A 22,359-nucleotide genomic window follows, 5' to 3' on the forward strand; every position below is an offset into this window, starting at 1 on the left:
TGTTATTAATTAAGTATTTCACTAATAATTAGTTTGGAAATAAAATTATTTTTGAATAACGTTTTAGTATATATCCTAGCAATTGCAAATTTAGAGGTTATATTTATTGTTTTGAGAGTAGGTGTGATCAAGTATTGATACTGCTTACAGGTTTATTATCAGTTATCATAAATTGCACAGGACAGTATTAAGAAAATTCCTTTTTTGTTATTTTGGGAAAATAAAAATTTCTTGGAAAGGTGAAGGTCATAAGTAAAAAAAAAGAATATATTCAAACGTGTCTTTTATTAATCTATTATTTTAAACTTATTTCCTAATAATTAATTCGAAAATAAAAGTATTAGAGGATAACATATTTAATGTACATATTAGCCGGTACAACATTCAAATTCACAGTCAGAAAAAACGTTATATAGCATAAATGTGGAATTTTGTCAACCACAGTTGAGAAATATTGATATATATGGGAAAAAAACTTTAATAAACAAATAATATGGGAAATTATGTAGGATTGTTACGAACTCGCTGGTCCTGTACTTTTAAAACAAGTTTGGCGGATGCGGTGGGCAATTACTGGAAATTTTTTTGTTCTTTGTATTGTTTTTTATATTTTACTCACAGTATTTTTGAAAAACTAGAGACATTATGATAAATGAATAATAAAACATGAAAAAATGTGCATTTTTATTTGTTTTTGTTCGATATATTTTTTAGTTTGAATAGCAGAAAAATGACAAAAAAATATTATTTTTGGTTGGATTGATTTTATGAGAATCTAGCATGTACAAAGAGTTAAAAAACATGTTTTACATGTCCAAAAAATGTTCTATCTCGAAATTATGTTGCGAATAGGTTATATATGATTGCTTCACATGAATTCTCGAAACCAAATCTTAGTTTGAAGTCGTTAAAAATGCCAGCAAATGAATGTTACAGAAAAATATGAAATATTTGGAAAAAGGTCCACAAAAATCAAATTTCAATGCGTTTTCTCAATATTTAGGAAGAAAAACTTCACATTAATGCCCTTTTTTATTGTTAAGTTAATTATATAACGAATAATCAATCCGGTAAAACTATTTCTTGATCTCTTTTGAACTGCTCGTAGCCGTTGTTGGGGTAATCAATGCTCCTTATTGTATTGTCAACTTCTTCTCTGTCACATTCAACGAATAAACTACAATAAAAAAACATTCCATACAGTTAACAGTATGACGTCAATCTTATTAATCAAAATTTCATACATTATTGTTCCGAACTCGTCCACGACATGGACTATGAAGACGGTTCTGTTCGATTATGTTGATAGATTCTAAAATGTACTGCAAATTTCTGAAAATTGTTTTTTATAACTTATTTCCAGTATATTTTACGTTTTTCACTATATCTTATGATTGAATTTGGTTCATTACTTCGTAATTCTCAATTATTCAATCTTTCTGTGTTAAATTCAATAATTGGGTATTAAATTGAAACTGGTTAACATATCAAATATAACGTCTTGCCTAATCTGCAAATTACTTTGAAACCAAACACCAAATTCGATGTTAATTATGGTCACTTGAATGATAATTATGTTTGATAATAATTAATAGTGTCATTTAGTTCGCGGTAATCGTATGTTCTCTAAAATAGGTTTAGACCATTATTAAATTTTAACTGCGGAAAGGTAAAAGCACGAAAATTAAATTTGATAACTTCATAACCTTCAATTGGAGAAACGTATTTCGAATTAAATTACTTTTATATAGAAAAAATACTTGAAATGGAAAAAAAATTGTTTCGAAATTGATAGCTTAGGGAATATTTCATCTATCATTGACAGTACTACGTCCATGTGTAGGGTATGGGAAATCATATTCCAACCGACTAGATAGGCAACAAACAACGCTGTCAACACTGCATTTCGTTGTTGGGTAAATATGTAATGATTGGATTGATTAATGCTTATGTAAAGATTGTCTTAATAAAAATTGAAAAAAAAAACTTTTAAACGTGTGTACCAACACAATCGAAATAATTGAAAACGTCACTTCGAGGGAATTTATTGTTTCCCGAAAAAAATTTTTAGTGGGTATTACTGAGAAATTACGGATTATGAACAGTTATCTTTTCAGTATATTTACTATTGATCATACCTCGTATATAGTAGAAAATCAACACGAATTGCTAAATTCGCCAAAAAAAAGTGTAAACACCAATTTTCTATATTTGTTGTTTTTGATTTTTCGTCTTATTTGTGGTTGTATACTTAATAATTCTTATTCATTAACTGAATTAATATTTTTCGGCATAAAATTTACTATAAATGAGTTTTAAATTAAATAGAAAACGTTAAAATTATTCAAGTGCCTTACTCCCCCCGATAACAATGATGGAATGTTCCTTTCAGACCAATCGACGTGTACACAGTCACCTGGATACTCGGATTGTGAATATTTCCAAGAATCTTTTCTCCCATCTGTATATTGTCTGTTAGATATATTGAACTGGTAAATATTTTTTTCATTTACACTGTATTAAAATGTATGAATACAGCTTGGTTTCATCTATTTTTTTGTTACAATGAACATATCGTGACCTACCCGTTATTATTCTCCGAAATGAAAAAAAAAATCATATCTTCATTTTACCACTTCCGAGAAAGCTCGTCACAAAAAAGATTATAAACGAATAACCCCTAAATAAAACAAAAACTTTTATGATAGCTACACTTCTTTTTTTTTTGGAAAGAGTGTATTGCGAAACAATAATTATTTTTAAGAAAATTGTATTAAAGAAAAACAATTGTTAAATGTGAGAGAAACAGTATTTATACTTTTTTATATACATGCATTTATATAAAACGCCGTTGCCAAACTATAGAAAACATTGTAATTTTAATTACCAACGAAATCATTATTAAACTCGACGTAAGATGAAATCGTATCCATATGACGAATTTATATTTACTAGTATCCTTTAAGTATATTGCTTAAATTTTCAATTAATATGTTTTTTAAATGAATCTTTCTACTGTACCACTTATTCTGTTTTGTTATTTGTAACTAGCAAGTGGCAACACTGCTTCTCCATTTTGTAAAATGACTTTGTTTAATATTCAATTTAGTGTTTTACATTGTCTTAAAGTCGTTTTATTGGTATTATTTGTAAAATATGTCGTTTTCTATTTGTTAATAAATACGACTAAGAAACGCTAACGCCCAGGGAAGTTTTTTAATTTAATTTATTATATGATTCGTGAAAGATTTGAATTTAAATAGTATTACCCTCGTGTGCAATTATATCTCGGTTTTAATAATTTTAAAGCCTCCAAATTAAAAAAAATAATGATAACAGTGTTCATGAACTTTCCATCAAACTAATAATAAAAAAGTTTAAGTATAGTTAGACTTCAATAAAGTTCTTATAAATTCTTCAATATATGTCATTTACTGATAATAGTATTGATGTACATGCGCAATAGTTCTAAAAGTTTATTAAATATTATTTAGTTGTCTCTCTCTCTCTTCGTTCATCTACTGCATTTCTATTACTATCTCTTTTTAATATAAATAAACAATCTATTATAACTATGTCTAGGGATAAAATACATTTCCATTTTACGAGGGTGTGTCAAATAATTACGTTCGCGTGTTTGATTCCGAATCAATTTAAAAACCGTGTACATTTTCAAATTGCTGTTTGGCTCTGATTTTTTTTAGAAACAGGTCCGTATTCGTCGATCACATCGATTTTGTAAAATATTTATTAAACAAATCGATACTAAATTGGTTATAACTCAATCGGAATTGATTATAAGTTTAATTATCGAACATATCTAATGAAAGTACTATACTGGTTGTCCCGTTTAATTATTATACGTTAAAATATAATTTATTATATTATTGTTTTGAAGAAAGTAGACTAAACTGACCATTTTAATTGATTAACATCAATACTCCGTTTCCCATACCCTCTGGCACCAGCGAATTCTGGAAAGCCTCTAAGACACATTCCTCCGTAGCATTCAGAACCTGCTCGTTTTCCGAAACTCCTGGCAACTAGTAGATCCATGTTCTTAAAAGCCCTTTGGGACATTTTTCTCGTTCTTAACAGGTCTCTGGTTCGTTGTGGTACTAAATACCTGTCTTTTAGAGGTAGTGGATCTTGAGTGCTTGCCAATAAGATGTGCCAGATGATCATTAAAGCGCAAAAAATGATGACGTGATGACAAGCCATGCTACAACAAATATCGAAAGATTTTTGAGTGTTAATAGAATGGATATTGAAGTATATAAAAAATAACGGTTCTTTTTATCGCGTTTCGGTGGTATTCCGAGTCGTTTTTCGCTACAGGATGAATTCCGTCGTCCAAAACTGGAAAAAAATATGGTGGACGTACTGAAATGTTTAAACTACCTATAAAATGTTTGAATTTTCGATATTCTATATATTTGTTGAAACGTGAATCGATCTTAATGGAGAATATTATGGAAGAGAATTAAGTTTTGTTCAGTCATAAATTCTTGTTTTCATTCATCTATTTTAAAAAATGAGTAGCAACCCGACCAAAACCGGAAAAAACGTTTCGACATTAGGATATTTGCATTTTTTAAAAAGTTTTTATGTAAAATAATATTAGAAAGTAAAATATTAAGTCACGTAATATGGTGGCCTTACTGAAATGTTTAAACTACCTATAAAATGTTTGAAATTTCGTTTATTTTTTTCTATATATTTATTGACACGTGAATCGATCTTAATGGAGAATATTTTGGAAGAGAATTAAGTTTTGTCCAATCATAAATTCTTGTTTTTATTTATCTATCTTAAAACTTGTTACGATGTACCTAAAATTAGAATTGTTATTTTATATTCTATGTTGAAAGCTTTCGAATGTCTCTGGTAAAACAGGTAAACTCGAGGACGTGTTGAAGGTCATGTTCGTGATTGTTTCTATTAAATAGAATATCTCGATATATAATATATTTAACCTTATCTCAACTGCAATTCCATTCGAGGGTTTCATCCTAAAATAATAATTCCTTCATCGTGCTACCAGACCCTTTTCGAAAATATTGAAATTTAATTATTATTTCAACGATCGAAAGTTTTCTTTCATTAACACGATGTTGTTGGGGCTTTCGGGAATCTGTTTATTATAAAATATAAGTGAGAAGTTTCGATGTTTTGAGGTTATGGCATAAAATTTTTTCTATCAAAATCCTTGATAATGTTTTTCAACCCGAAATGGCCGGACTGTTCGACTATTAGTTTAGGGGCGCTTAACTCTATATTTTGGACTTTTATAACAAGATGTCGTCTATAATATGTAAATTTATAGAATCTATGTCGAAACGTTGTAATTAGAGAAAACTTACCTATACAATTAACTAGGAATTTGAAGGTTTCATTAAAATGATTAGACTCTACGGAGCTCGAACGTGAAAGGTAATTATATAACAAAATCACATCGGAGGGTATTAATCTTTTATTTTCTTCCTTTCCGAGATTAAGGGTAGTGAATTAGAACAGTCCTTAATTAGGTTTTTTCTTTCGGAATTAAAAGTATTCGAAAATAAATAGTGTCAGGTGAAAGTGGTTTTTAATTTCAATGTTGTTGTTTTCGGAAATTTCAAAAATTGGAAAGAAGTTTATCAACTATTAAAAAACATTCATTTTATATAAAAAAACTGCCTCAAAATCTCAACAACCCTAAGAAATATTAGAAAAATATTATTTCTGTGAACTTTAACTTAAAAATTATTCAAACTAAATCGATAAATTTTCAGAATAAATATTTTTATTTTACATTACGATAGATACGACGTAGAACAAAAAGTAGTTAACTTTAAAGCTCTGTATCTCAGAAATTAATTTATAAAGAAGTTTTTCACTAATAAATAGAGCTTAAGTAAAACACTCTATAAGTGACAGTTCGAAAGATATAAGAATTTAGAGCCTCATTTTTTTTGATTTCTCTTCATTTACCACGATGTCAAGGCCGTGTATATCCAAAACCACTTGAAAATTGATAAAGAAAATTGGAGGATTCTTAAAACAAATCCTTCCAAATCGATAGAGCTTGAGTAGAATACTATATACGAGACAGTTCGAAAGATATAAATTAATTTAGAACCTCATGACATTTTTTTTATTTCTTCCAATTTACCACGATTTCAATGCCCTGTATATCCAAAACTACTCGAAAAATGAGAATGAAAATTGGAGGATTCTTAAAACAAATCCTTCCAAATCGATAGAGCTTGAGTAGAACACTCTATATGTGACATTCCGAAAGGTATGAGTAAATTTATAGCCTCATGACATTTCTTTGATTTCTCTTCATTTACCACGATTTCAAGGCCCTGTATATCCAAAACTACTTGAAAAATGAGAATGAAAATCGGAGGATTCTTAAAACAAATCCTTCCAAACCGATAGAGCTTGAGTAGAACACTCTATATGTGACATTCCGAAAGGTATGAGTAAATTTAGAGCCTCATGACATTTCTTTGATTTCTCTTCATTTACCACGATTTCAAGGCCCTGTATATCCAAAACTACTTGAAAAATGAGAATGAAAATCGGAGGATTCTTAAAACAAATCCTTCCAAACCGATAGAGCTTGAGTAGAACACTCTATATGTGACATTCCGAAAGGTATGAGTAAATTTAGAGCCTCATGACATTTCTTTGATTTCTCTTCATTTACCACGATTTCAAGGCCCTGTATATCCAAAACTACTTGAAAAATAAGGATGAAAATTGGAGGATTCTTAAAACAAATCCTTCCAAATCGATAGAGCTTGAGTAGAACAATCTATATGTGACATTCCGAAAGGTATGAGTAAATTTAGAGCCTCATGGCATTTTTTTTTATTTCTCTTCATTTACCACGATGTCAAGGCCGTGTATATCCAAAACCACTTGAAAATTGATAAAGAAAATTGGAGGATTCTTAAAACAAATCCTTCCAAATCGATAGAGCTTGAGTAGAGCACTATATAAGTGACAGTTGTTCGAAAGATATAAATTAATTTAGAGCCTCATGACATTTCTTTGATTTCTCTTCATTTACCACGATTTCAAGGCCCTGTATATCCAAAACTACTTGAGAAATAAGGATGAAAATTGGAGGATTCTTAAAACAAATCCTTCCAAATCGATAGAGCTTGTGTAGAACACTCTATATGTGACATTCCGAAAGGTATGAGTAAATTTAGAGCCTCATGACATTTCTTTGATTTCTCTTCATTTACCACGATTTCAAGGCCCTGTATATCCAAAACTACTTGAAAAATAAGGATGAAAATTGGAGGATTCTTAAAACAAATCCTTCCAAATCGATAGAGCTTGTGTAGAACACTCTATATGTGACATTCCGAAAGGTATGAGTAAATTTAGAGCCTCATGACATTTCTTTGATTTCTCTTCATTTACCACGATTTCAAGGCCCTGTATATCCAAAACTACTTGAAAAATAAGGATGAAAATTGGAGGATTCTTAAAACAAATCCTTCCAAATCGATAGAGCTTGTGTAGAACACTCTATATGTGACATTCCGAAAGGTATGAGTAAATTTAGAGCCTCATGACATTTCTTTGATTTCTCTTCATTTACCACGATTTCAAGGCCCTGTATATCCAAAACTACTTGAAAAATGAGAATGAAAATCGGAGGATTCTTAAAACAAATCCTTCCAAATCGATAGAGCTTGAGTAGAACACTATATAAGTGACAGTTCGAAAGATATAAATTAATTTAGAACCTCATGACATTTTTTTTATTTCTTTCAATTTACCACGATTTCAAGGCCTTGTATATCCAAAACTACTTGAAAAATGCGAATGAAAATCGAAGGATTCTTAAAAAAAATCCTTCCAAATCGATAGGGCTCGGGTAGAACACTCTTGTCTATGTGACAGTTCGAAAAAAATAAGTAAATTTAGAGCGTCATGACACTTTTTCTATTTACGAATCGAAACAAGTAGATAGGAAAAAATTTTTAATATAGAAACCAAGAACATTATAAATAAAAAAAATTTCGTCGATTTCACTATAAACAATAGATCTGATATATCCATATAACTTAAAAGTATGAAAGAGACGTGTCATTCCGCTATTACGTATTCCTAATTTTTAACAGTGTAGTTTGATTTTGGTATTCACAATCAAATTAGTCATAAAACAATCGGAAACTAATTAAGTAACATAATAACACCTAAAAAACGATTAAACTCATTTAGGTGCGTGAAATTAATCTGTAGAAATTCAATTATACCATAATTGTATCTTGTTACATCAATTCGAAATCATATTCAAACAATTTCGTCTGAATATTTATATAAACAATTCCCAAAACTTACATAATAAATTAAATATTTTTTTTAAATAATAATCAGTAATAAAAAAATTGAAACTAGTCTATATTGCTTTAATTAAATTTAATATTTGTTTACGTACATAAAAGAAGTTAATTTGGCAACACTGTTATCTATAACAACTGAAGTGACATATAGTTTTGAGTTAGTTTAGTCTGGGAATTAGTTACGATTAAACTGAAGTCGTTTTAACGTTTTTAAATATATTTTGGAAGGATTTAATGGAAATCATGGAAGTTTTCTAATTATTTAAAGTAATTATAATCAATTTTAAATAAATGTATCGATATATAAATTGAAAATAGAATGTCCATCAAGAAATATTCAATTATGTGAAATGAAGTTCATCGTGGTAGTATTTTATTCAATAATACGTTCCAGAAAGTCCATTAGATCCCACATAAAAGCCGTTTTGGCTGGTATTGCGAACGGTTCTTCAATGTATCGTAATCACTTATCTCTAATAGTAACGTTAAGTGCTGTCAAGACTTATTAAAAATTTTTAACGTACAGTGACATTATCTATATCGTTTTGGTTTAGTTTTGTGGAATATATGACGTTTTGAAGTAAACCGGAAACTGAGTAAGTCATTTTTTTTTCTATAAACTTCCGGCGCGAAATGTCAGCCATCTTGTTGGAAGTTCTAAATTATTTTGTTTACCAAAAAGATTTCTCGTATTATTTCTTCTTCTTATAGAAATTAGTTTAACTTCAGATTATCAACTATAAAATCCTTAATGAAGCTGCCTTAATTTCATATTGATCCGTCTGATTTTATGCATGACTGAAAATCTGTCTAAGCTGAAGGATATAATGAAAGATGGCCATCAAATCTCCAGGGAAGGCTGTAATTATTAGTTGGTAGCAGTTTCTAGATGGAACTTCAAAATTGTTTAATTTGGAAACGATTTAATCAATAAAAAAATTTATATATATGTTATAGAAATTTGAGACGACATGATAGTAAACTCGGTATTTTTTTTTAATTACAACAACCTGAACTAAAATCAACAAAATCACCAACCAATCGAGTCTGAGTTCTGCTTAAGTAAAAATATGATGGCTGACTTCCGCTGGAGCAAAAATATAATGGCCGACTTCCGCTGGAACAGGAATTTCCTAACCTAATCTCTGTACCCGTAATTTTTTTTATGGAACGACACTATTTGTTCAATAATCAACATCGATGGATAATTTTCGTTATTTTTAAGGATAGACCTAATAATTTTCCTTAAACAAACACCGAAACACGTTCTTTCATCAAAATACTAGTACTAATTTTATACATGAAACTCATACGCCTTTTATCTCGTATATTTTCATTAAATTTTAATTATAAACTTCTAGAAACTTTCATGTGTGTCGAGATCAAACGGAAATCGAGAAAATGCAGGTACAATTAAATCAGTTAACCAACTACCAAACGCAACATAACCTCAATTTCCAAGATTCGAATCAATGGTACATACACCGATTATAATTATAACCAGAGTTTATTACTGACAATTTAATTACCTCGACTAAAAAATAATCGATTATTATCATCGATCACTGTGCATTTTTTCGTCGCTGTTTATGATTGTAGTTTAGTCCTTGTGAGATCTGTTTTTGAGTACTGGTCTCTTTGGAAGGGTAGTTGTTGGTTGGTGATTTATAGTGTTTTGTAATTTGAAAAAATTGATAAATAGGAAACTTGGCCTCTTTTGAACAAGAATAAAGTGTTGTTTCATCAAGACAAAGCATGATTTCGATCTAAGCCGTTTCTAAATATATTTTTTCTACTACCGTGCGTAAAGTACGTACTTTAGATACACTTTCGAGTGAGTAAAACTTTACTTTACGCATTAGTACGTTGAGAAACATACTTTAAATAGTATTGCGTAGAAAAACGTATTATTAAGGTCTCTCTAGTATAGTGGTTAGAATACGAGGCTCGCATGCGGGAGGTCCCAGGTTCAAATGTCAAAAGTTGACAGATTTAAATAACAAAAATTCGTCTGTTGTTCTGTTAATCTTTTTTTAATATTGATTAAAATTTTCAAAATATTAATAAATATGTTTAAATAAGTCACGCGTAAGTGCGTAAATGTCTGGTTAAACATGATAAAAAATTTTTATTGTGTATCAAATTTCAAAGCACACACTTTGACGTAATGTTTTACATCTGTTACATCGTATCCTATTCAAACGCTTTTTGAATAACTTTAAATTTCAATATCGATTCGATTCATAGCAACTTAATCCACCATATTACGATATAACTTTAAATCTAATTTAATATAAATCTTATACTATCAAAAAAAATAATAATCTCTTCAAAACTGCGCGAAAAACTCGTCAAGTCTTATTTTTTGTATTAAAAGTTAATTGTTATTGAAGTGTTTTAGTGTAGTGTAGTGTAGTGTGGTCCATTGAACTAAATACGAATCAGTAGATTCAGATTTGAGACGTCCGTTTTGAAGTTGATTTACTTGAACGTCAGTAGACGATATATTTATCACGATATCGATATTGAGAGAGATTCAACAGCTCCAGAGGTTCGGAATAGACTTAAACTAACTTGAAACGACACATGTAAGCTTACAAATAGTACGACGGAGACTGGGGTAGACTGAAATTGTATCAAAGGCTCTCACTCCTGGAAAAATATCGTAGATCTAGACGATCAAGACAGATTGTGGAGACGATGAAGAGTGTGGGGGTGTGATGCCGTTTGTTCCATTTATTGGTGACGAGAGTCCATGGAGCATTAGGGAAGGCGTGCCTAATTCGCCACCAAATCGTTTTTTATGGAAAAGGGGATGATATGCCTGTAGAGTACGTCCAAAATTTGATATCTTCGATGTGTGACAGGGTTAGAGATCTTCGTCGACATGACCTCTTCGTTGTTTGAAAATCTTTGATCATGAAACCATTTTTCAAGTATAAAGAATAATCCGAGGGGGTTAAATCTGGCGAATAGGGTGCGTGAGGTAGCAATTCAAACGTTAATTCATTTAGTTTGGACATTGCAATAAATGATGTGTGAACTGGTGGATTACCTTGATGAAACAAGACTCTATCCTTGTTGAAATACAGCCGTTTTTGCTTGATTTCTTCGCTCAAACGTTCGCATAATACTCGAGGTTGATTTTTAATCGAAATACGTCTATTATTATTTGGAAAAAGTGTTTTTTTTGGTAAAGGTTTGGTCAAATTTAACGTAGCGGCAATTCGAAATGTTCTCCAAAGCAATAAAATCCTATTTTTATCTACAATAAAGGGTGTAATGTGCGATTTTTTCGCTTTTTCCAGATCCTTACCCGAAACATTTTCGTTGAAATTACGCAAATAGTTATTTTATATACCCAAATTATCAAATTTTTATCTAGTTATTAATTTCAAAGCGACGATGCAAATTTCACCATTCAACAATTGAAAACACCCTATTTAACATGCTTCACAAGGAAATCGCATAATTAATTACCTTTCCAAATGGTAGTGAAGGATAATTTCACCCCCCATTAATAACGTGGTTGGTTTCAACACCCCGCAGAGATAGAGACCTTATTTTTTCCATATTCTTTCTTATTTGACAGAATTTAGAATCATTAGAAGACGTTCTGATTAATGGAAGCTTTAAACCCTTTCTCCACTTCGTATCGGGGTTGTTAAATCTCAAGCTTTGTTAATATTGTTTATTTATAAGTATACAGGACCGCACTGCTTGAAATTTTCATATTATTCGAACGCAAATGTTGTTCTAGTGATCCTGGCAAGAATAATACTCTATTTATGAAATTAACTTTCAAGTATTCGTCGTGAATTAATGTGAAAAAGTTTGAAATTAATACCAATTGTTATTTTTTTGAACTCTCGGCTATTTGTTGTATTTTAAGCTAAACACCCTGTATATCGAATTTATTAAAGTTGTGGAATTATCACTTTAACGTAAGAAACATTGGGGAGGGGGGCTTAGGGTTTCTAGTATTTATTTCTGAAGGGTAAATTTGAGGAGGGTGTCTAACGAAAGACGGAGAATCAAAATGTCAAACTTCATAATGACAACGTCTAATTTGACATGTTCACTTCAGTGTTGTCATATTTCAAAACTTAACTAGCAAATCTCGTATTTTTAAGACATTATAAATAATAAAAATCGAAAATTAATTATAGTCACGAAATTCACCCTGTAGCGAATTCGTCCTACGAAAGACGGTGGATCGAAATGTCAAACTTCATAATGACAACGTCAAATTTGACATGTTTACTTCAGTGTTGCCATATTTCAAAACTTAACTAGCAATTATCGTATTTTTTAGAAATTATGAATAATAAAAATCGAAAACTAATTATAATGACGAAATTCACCCTGTAGCGAGTTCGACCAACGAAAAACGGAGAATCAAAATGTCAAACTTCATAATGACAACGTTTAATTTGACATGTTCACTTCAGTGTTGCCATATTTCAAAACTTAACTAGCAATTCTCGTATTTTTAATACATTATAAATAATAAAAATTGAAAACTAATTATAATGACGAAATTCACCCTGTAGCGAGTTCGACCAACGAAAAACGGAGAATCAAAATGTCAAACTTCATAATGACAACGTTTAATTTGACATGTTCACTCCAGTGTTGCCATATTTCAAAACTTAACTAGCAATTCTCGTATTTTTAATACATTATAAATAATAAAAATTGAAAACTAATTATAATGACGAAATTCACCCTGTTGCGAGTTCGACCAACGAAAAACGGAGAATCAAAATGTCAAACTTCATAATGACAACGTTTAATTTGACATGTTCACTTCAGTGTTGCCATATTTCAAAACTTAACTAGCAATTATCGTATTTTTAAGACATTATGAATAATAAAAATCGAAAACTAATTATAATCACGAAATTCACCCTGTAGCGAGTTCGACCAACGAAAAACGGAGAATCAAAATGTCAAACTTCATAATGACAACGTTTAATTTGACATGTTCACTTCAGTGTTGCCATATTTCAAAACTTAACTAGCAATTATCGTATTTTTAAGACATTATGAATAATAAAAATCGAAAACTAATTATAATGACGAAATTCACCCTGTAGCGAGTTCGACCAACGAAAAACGGAGAATCAAAATGTCAAACTTCATAATGACAACGTTTAATTTGACATGTTCACTTCAGTGTTGCCATATTTCAAAACTTAACTAGCAATTCTCGTATTTTTAATACATTATAAATAATAAAAATTGAAAACTAATTATAATGACGAAATTCACCCTGTAGCGAGTTCGACCAACGAAAAACGGAGAATCAAAATGTCAAACTTCATAATGACAACGTTTAATTTGACATGTTCACTTCAGTGTTGCCATATTTCAAAACTTAACTAGCAATTCTAGTATTTTTAATACATTATAAATAATAAAAATTGAAAACTAATTATAATGACGAAATTCACCTTGTAGCGAGTTCGATCAACGAAAAACAGAGAATCAAAATGTCAAACTTCATAATGACAACGTTTAATTTGACATGTTCACTTAAGTGTTGCCATATTTCAAAACTTAACTAGCAATTCTCGTATTTTTAAGACATTATGAATAATAAAAATCGAAAACTAATTATAATCACGAAATTCACCCTGTAGCGAGTTCGTCCAACGAAAGACGGTGGATCGAAATTTCAAACTTCATAATGACAACGTCAAATTTGACATGTTCACTTCAGTGTTACCATATTTCAATACTTAAGTAGCAATTATCGTATTTTTTAGAGATTATAAATAATAAAAATCGAAAACTAATTATAATCACGAAATTCACCCTGTAGCGAGTTCGACCAACGAAAAACGGAGAATCAAAATGTCAAACTTCATAATGACAACGTTTAATTTGACATGTTCACTTCAGTGTTGCCATATTTCAAAACTTAACTAGCAATTCTCGTATTTTTAAGACATTATGAATAATAAAAATCGAAAACTAATTATAATGACGAAATTCACCCTGTAGCGAGTTCGACCAACGAAAAACGGAGAATCAAAATGTCAAACTTCATAATGACAACGTTTAATTTGACATGTTCACTTCAGTGTTGCCATATTTCAAAACTTAACTAGCAATTCTCGTATTTTTAATACATTATAAATAATAAAAATTGAAAACTAATTATAATGACGAAATTCACCCTGTAGCGAGTTCGACCAACGAAAAACGGAGAATCAAAATGTCAAACTTCATAATGACAACGTTTAATTTGACATGTTCACTTCAGTGTTGCCATATTTCAAAACTTAACTAGCAATTCTAGTATTTTTAATACATTATAAATAATAAAAATTGAAAACTAATTATAATGACGAAATTCACCTTGTAGCGAGTTCGATCAACGAAAAACAGAGAATCAAAATGTCAAACTTCATAATGACAACGTTTAATTTGACATGTTCACTTAAGTGTTGCCATATTTCAAAACTTAACTAGCAATTCTCGTATTTTTAAGACATTATGAATAATAAAAATCGAAAACTAATTATAATCACGAAATTCACCCTGTAGCGAGTTCGTCCAACGAAAGACGGTGGATCGAAATGTCAAACTTCATAATGACAACGTCAAATTTGACATGTTCACTTCAGTGTTACCATATTTCAATACTTAAGTAGCAATTATCGTATTTTTTAGAGATTATAAATAATAAAAATCGAAAACTAATTATAATCACGAAATTCACCCTGTAGCGAGTTCGACCAACGAAAAACGGAGAATCAAAATGTCAAACTTCATAATGACAACGTTTAATTTGACATGTTCACTTCAGTGTTGCCATATTTCAAAACTTAACTAGCAAATCTCGTATTTTTAAGACATTATAAATAATAAAAATTGAAAACTAATTATAATGACGAAATTCACCTTGTAGCGAGTTCGATCAACGAAAAACAGAGAATCAAAATGTCAAACTTCATAATGACAACGTTTAATTTGACATGTTCACTTAAGTGTTGCCATATTTCAAAACTTAACTAGCAATTCTCGTATTTTTAAGACATTATGAATAATAAAAATCGAAAACTAATTATAATCACGAAATTCACCCTGTAGCGAGTTCGTCCAACGAAAGACGGTGGATCGAAATGTCAAACTTCATAATGACAACGTCAAATTTGACATGTTCACTTCAGTGTTGCCATATTTCAATACTTAAGTAGCAATTATCGTATTTTTTAGAGATTATAAATAATAAAAATCGAAAACTAATTATAATCACGAAATTCACCCTGTAGCGAGTTCGACCAACGAAAAACGGAGAATCAAAATATCAAACTTCATAATGACAACGTTTAATTTGACATGTTCACTTCAGTGTTGCCATATTTCAAAACTTAACTAGCAATTCTCGTATTTTTAATACATTATAAATAATAAAAATTGAAAACTAATTATAATGACGAAATTCACCCTTTAACGAGTTCAACCAACGAAAAACGGAGGATCTAAATGTCAAACTTCATGATGACAACGTCAAATTTGACATGTTCACTTCAGTGTTGCCTTATTTCAAAACTTAACTAGCAATTATCGTATTTTTTAGAAATTATAAATAATAAAAATTGAATACTAATTATAATGAAAGGATTTTCATTTCAACTTCTTTTTTCGATAGTTTCTGTCTTCTTTTTTATTATATTCATCAACTTTTTTGTATATATAGATTGCTGTTTTGGCTCTGGATATTTCTTTATCATTTTGACAGATCCAAGACTTCTCATCACGAGTTGATTCGACTGTAACTTCTTCCAAAGCAAATCAATGATCTATTTTTATTTCGATGTTCTTTTTTTGATACGAGTTAATTTTCGAATCACTATACATCTCGAATAATATTTTTTTTTTCGTGATATATCCATGAAATCCATAATTGTAACCAATTCATCAACTGATTATAATTACAAATTACGTCACGTATCATTAATCAGCTTATGTAGATATTCCCAACACGATTCCTCCACGTTGTAATAAAGTCTTTGTTCAATAAATATTGAATAATAAGACATTAATTATTGTTTTTGTCTGTTTTTTTCAACCCTCCGATTTACCTAATTGCTATTCAAAGTACAGGAGATTTCGATCAACATTGGAATAAGGAACCAGCCGTTGAAGACAAAACTACAGATCGTATTCACTCGATCGCTTCTCTGGCGACTTCGGCAGCTGTTTTCACAATTTCTTTTTCATTTCATCATCAATCTAAGCATATACAGTTCTTTAAGTTTACGCGATGGTTTCCGAGCTGCACTATGACTTGATGAGGTCTTCTCCAGCTTACCAATTTCGTAGATCTTCCCACCAGTTTCTTTTGGGTCTTTAAATGGATAGAATAGAGTCTTTCCATGGTTAACCAGTAGTTAATGATGATTCCTGCTTTATTCTTTTATGATATCTTCGACAAAACTGTTTTTATGTAAGTTTGGATATTATCCAGCATTTTCTACCAGTTCGTAATTACTTTTCGAGCGACCAAAAAGTCGTCGAGCACGTAGATAAGTTCGTAGATCCTTTGATGTTATTAGATAAGCTTAAAAACTTGCTCGAGTGTTCAAACTTCGTTCATATGTGTGCGGGGCACTCGTAGATGACGTGGTCTGCGGTTTCGTCCACCTCCAAGCACCACCGGCACTCCAGATCGTCCATGATGCCCACTTTGACGAATTTTATTTCGTTTGACATGATTTCTCATTTTGAACCCTTTGAACTTTGAAGCTTAGGAAGAAGTTAGAGCTGACCGTGTTGTATACTTTCCAATCAACCAAACCTGTGGAAGCCTCTAGGTGTGACTTTTTTGGGCCCTTTTAGACATGGGGGTTTGAGATGTTGATAAAATCTTGGAGTTATGATGTTGCAGGATTGTAGTAAGCTCAGACAAGAGGATCCCTGGCTTAAAATTCACGGGAATTAGGTTACAAAGAAAAGGGAGAAAGGCAAACAACAAAAAAACTGTTAAAAGAGTCAAAATAGATTTTTCGATATAAAATTCGCACGTCTGAAGAAGAGACGTTGAGAATATTTGCTACGATGTATCAGAATATTCAGAAGACGTGTTAGAACTTTTCGGAAACTATTTTTACATTTGTATAACAATATACTATAATAGTGTTAATTCTGATTGCTTTAGTTTAAAAAAAAATTAGTATAATGAGTCTTTTAGGTAAATACGTGAAATTACATCTAAAATATTTGTGAAATCCACGACGTTGATGCCGTTTCTTATTAGATAATTTGCGTAATAGCCAAGTCTAGGAAGTTTCAAGAAAGTTCTGTCTTTAGAGATGTTAATACACCATTTTCCACGATGTTTGTTTAATTTCTACTAGACTAGACTATTTAAATTAAAATTATAAGTACAATATAATATTTAATTACGAATTCGTTTTTTTTTGAGGTTATGTAAGGTATATTGAAAATATAGTAACTTTGGGAAAAAAATTGAATTCCTCGTAAATTTAATTAATTATTTTGTTCATTTTCATTAAAGAAAACCGTGTTTAATACTTGCAAGTATTACTAAAATGATAACTTGACCACAGGACCGTAATAAGTTTATATTTACGTATATTTTTCGTAATCGAAATTTACACAAATAATTAACCTTCTAGTATCAGTTTATACCAGATTTAGCCCCCTCGTACTAATTTCTGTAGTTTGGGGGGCTGGATGATTCTTATTTTAAAATGGGTGTCGAAGTTATTTAAACATGTGTTGGGGCAGGTACTTTTGGGAGTATCCTCGTATAAATAAATGCGTTTGCGGATACATTTAGAAACTTTGACAAATTAATAATGCCCGTGGTAATTATCTTACCGAAAGGACCCTGCTCTCTGTCATTAGTTACATCATGTTTGCATGTTCCGAAAGTAGTTTTAGAATGAAATTTTACCACTAAAGGTCTGAACGCTGTTAATATGATTGAATGATATACGTTTAAATTAAAATAGATAAATTACTAATTAATATCAATCAATTTGGCGTAGAAATGGTTCGATTTTGAAATTTTGGGCTGCCTTCTTTTAATTTTTAAAAATTTTGGTGGATAATAAATTAGATTTATAAATTTTGTTGAGGAACTCGATCGATTTTTGAATTTTTGGTGGATGCTGAATTCGGTTTCAAAATTTTGCGAGGCTCCTCCTTTCAATTTTTAGAATTTTGGTGGATATTTAATTAAATTGTTGAAATTTTGGCGAAAAAATCGATGGATTTTTGAAATTTTGTGAAGCTTTATTTTGATTTTTAAAATTTTAGTTATTTAACTTAATTGGATTCTTAAAATTTTGGCGAAGGGTTCGATTGATATTTGAAATTTTGGTGGATGCTTATTCGATCTCAAAATATATGGTGGAAGCTCAGGTCGAATTTAAAATTTTGCGAGAGCCCTTTTAAAATTTTGGTGGATCAGATTTTTGAAATTTTCTGGATGTTCAACTCGATTTTTGAAATTTGGGTGATGCTAAATTCGATTTAAAAATTTTTAGTGCTCAGTTCGATTTTTAAATTTTGAGGAACCTTCTGATTTTTAAAATTTTGGTGGATAATAAATTGGATTTTTTAAATTTTGGCGAAGAAATAAATCGATTTTTGAAATTTTGGTGGATACTTGATAGATTTTTGAACTTTCCTGGATGTTCATCTCAACTTTTGGAGTCTTGTCCAGAAAATCGACCGATTTTTGAAATTTTCTGGATGTTCAACGCGATTTTTGAAATTTTGATGAAAAAATCGATCGATGTTTGAGATTTTCTTGATTTTTGAACTTTTCTGGATTGTCAACTCGATTTGTGAAATTTGGCGAAGAAATCGATCGATTTTTGAAATTTTGGTGGATACTTGATAGATTTTTGAACTTTCCTGGATGTTCATCTCAACTTTTGGAGTCTTGTCCAGAAAATCGACCGATTTTTGAAATTTTCTGCACGTTCAACGCGATTTTTGAAATTTTGGCGAAAAAATCGATCGATGTTTGAGATTTTCTTGATTTTTGAACTTTTCTGGATTGTCAACTCGATTTGTGAAATTTAGCGAAGAAATCGATCGATTTTTGAAATTTTGGTGGTTACTTGATAGATTTTTGAACTTTTCTTGATGTTAATCTCACCTTCTGGAGTTTTGTCGAGAAAATCGATCGATTTTTGAAATTTTGGTGGTTACTTGATAGATTTTTGAACTTTTCTTGATGTTAATCTCACCTTCTGGAGTTTTGTCGAGAAAATCGACCGATTTTTGAAATTTTGGTAGTTACTTGATAGATTTTTGAACTTTTCTTGATGTTAATTTTTGAAATTTTGGCGAAAAAATCGATCGATTTTTGAGATTTTCTGGATGTTTGACTCGATTTTTGAACTTTTCTGGATGGTCAACTCGATTTGTGAAATTTGGCGAAGAAATCGATCGATTTTTGAAATTTTGATGGATACTTGATAGATTTTTGAATATCTTTGAAATATCTATATTTTTGAAATACTTTTCTGGATGGTCTTCTCGATTTATGAAATTTGGCGAAGAAATCGATCGCTTTTTGAAATTTTCCCAGAAAAATCGATGGATTTTTGAAATTTTCAGGATGTTAACTCGATTTTTGAAATTTTACCGAAGAAATCGATCGATTTTTAAAATTTTCTGTTGCTGAAATTTGATTAGATTTTAAAATTTTTGGTGGAAACACAGTTCGATTTTTAAATTTTGCAAGACCCCTTCTTTCAATTATTTAAATTAATTATAATAAAATCAAATAAAATTGAATTAATTGAAATTTTGTTGGATAGTTGATTAAATTTTTGAAATTTTGGCAAAGAAATCTATCGATTTTTTGAATTTTTGGTGGAGGCTCAATTCGATTTCAAAATTATGACAAAACCTAATCTGATTTTTAAAATTCAGTTGGTTGCATTTCGATTTGAATTGTAATCGAATTTTTCAAATGAAAGTCAATTTTCTATAGAGCTACCCCTGTATTCGCATTTTTCCGATTTAAAATGATTTCATTATTAAAAACGTGTAAAAGAGAAAAAAAAAATGAATCAAACAATACTTTAAAATGTTTTATACAGTATTCAACATAAATTCAAACCCATGTTTTCATAATTCGTAATAGAAATTTTATCCAGATTATTATCTAACTCTGTAATTTATAAGAATAACATGAAAAATTTATTTTTATAAACAGATAGATTCAAAATTGTGGGAAAAAACAAAACTTACTTTTAAGTCGAGTTTTCTATCTCGAAAGCGCGCGATTCTTCTCAAATTTATGAACGTTCGCGAGTTGAATCAACCACTTTTAAGTCCACCTCTCTTCTTGAGTGTTGACAGTTCAACAGCTGTTGGAGACTGCAAAAATTTCTTGAAATGTTGCCTAAAGAGTAGAGATCCTCCGCTCTCCAGAGTACATGCGCTCGAAAATCATGGGAAATAATCAGAAGGAGAGACTATTTCGTCGTCCCACATAGTTCCACAGGTTTTATATAATTGCCATTCCTTTAAACGTTATCTACATGAAGGTTAAATTGGACATAACTTTGCTTTTGAGAAGATTACCGATTTATCGATCCATATTTTGTATTTTGATTTGTCGTGCACAAAAAAAATCTAGAGATTATGTAGAAAACCTGGAAATTTGATAGAAAAACCCAGTAATAAGCCAGAAAAACCCAAAAATTAGCTAGAACAACCAATAAACTAGCTAGAAAAATCAAGACATTTATTAAAAAAAAAGGAAATTCACAAGAAAACTCGGATATTTAGTAGAAAAATAAATTAAATTAGCCATAAAAACAAAGAAATTTACTAGAAAAACCAAGAAAATGATTTGATAAACCAGGTAAATAACTAGAAAACCCGGATGTTTAATAGAAAAACCCAGAAATTAGTTAGAAAAATTAAGAAATTCATTTGATACACCACGAAATTAACAAGAAAACCCGGATATTCACTAGAAACACCCAGTAATAACCTAGAAAAACCCAGAAATTAGCTAGAAAACCTATGAAATTAGCTGGAAAACGAAAAAACTTATTGGATAAACTAGGAAATCAACTAGAAAATCCGGATATTTAATAGAAAAACTCAGAAATTAGTTAGAAAAATCAAGAACCTAATTGGATAAACCAAGAAATTAACTACAAAACCCGGATATTCAATAGAAAAACCCAGAAATTTGTTAGAAAAATCAATAAACTGATTGGATAAACTAGGAAATTAACTAGAAAGCCCGGATATTTACTAGATAAACACAGTGATAAGCTAGAAAAACCAAGAAATTAGCTAGAAAAATGAAGAAACTTATTAGATAAACCAGGAAATTAACTAAGAAATTCGGATATTTACTAGAAAAACACAGTGATATTCTAAAAAACCAGAAATTAGCGAGAAAAATGGAGAAACTTATTGAATAAACCAAGAAACTAGCTGGAAAATCCACATTTTTATTAGAAAAACCAAGAAATTTATTGTATTAATCAGGAAATTAACTATAAAATCCGGATATTTACTAGAAAAACCCAGAAATTAGCAAGTTAACCCGGATTCTAGATAGAAACGTAGCTAATCAACGTCGAGAACAATAGAAAATTATCATCAATTTTTGACCAATATGAATGTTCTGAGTACGTTCATTAAAAAAGTCAAACTTTACGATAGCAATGTCGTATTTGACATATTCACATCAGTGTTGCCACATCTGTGAAAAGCAACCTTCGTAGCGTAATATTTTCAAACGTGGCAACGTTTTGTTTAAATGACCCAGTAAATCGGTAGAACTGTCGTTACTGGGCTTAAGAAAATCCTTAATGGATTAAAAAAAAAATACACAGCGTCTCCAAAAAATATTACATATAGAAAGACTAGTTTCTCAAAAATGTTTAAATCTTGATGAAAACGCCTGAAAAAATTCAAATGTTAGTACAGGAAATTTGTCTTTTTCTTGTTCAATTTAATTCTCTATAAAACAAATGTA

The 22,359-nt window shown here is 30.2% G+C and overlaps 1 protein-coding gene across 1 annotated transcript; it reads right to left on the reverse strand.

Annotated features, from left to right (window-relative positions):
* Nucleotides 1–306: 306 nt before the first annotated feature.
* LOC130903785 (uncharacterized) lies at nucleotides 307–20,741 on the reverse strand. Its single transcript, XM_057816113.1, has 3 exons — nucleotides 20,607–20,741; nucleotides 3,917–4,222; nucleotides 307–1,177 (listed from the first exon to the last, which is right to left on the reverse strand). Exons 2-3 carry the CDS (start codon nucleotides 4,219–4,221, stop codon nucleotides 1,063–1,065), a joined length of 420 nt encoding a protein of 139 aa, XP_057672096.1. The 5' UTR covers nucleotide 4,222; nucleotides 20,607–20,741; the 3' UTR covers nucleotides 307–1,062.
* Between the last annotated feature and the right edge of the window lie 1,618 nt (nucleotides 20,742–22,359).

Source organism: Diorhabda carinulata, chromosome 2 (genome assembly GCF_026250575.1).
Source record: "Diorhabda carinulata isolate Delta chromosome 2, icDioCari1.1, whole genome shotgun sequence".
NCBI classification, from domain to species: domain Eukaryota; kingdom Metazoa; phylum Arthropoda; class Insecta; order Coleoptera; family Chrysomelidae; genus Diorhabda; species Diorhabda carinulata.

Coding starts and splice junctions, on each gene's coding strand:
- LOC130903785 (XM_057816113.1), bottom strand. CDS start 4,221: ATGGCTTGTCATCACGTCATCATTTTTTGCGCTTTAATGATCATCTGG. Junction 1,178..3,916: donor GATGTTAATCAATTAAAATG/GTCAGTTTAGTC, acceptor TTTTTATTGTAG/TTTATTCGTTGAATGTGACA.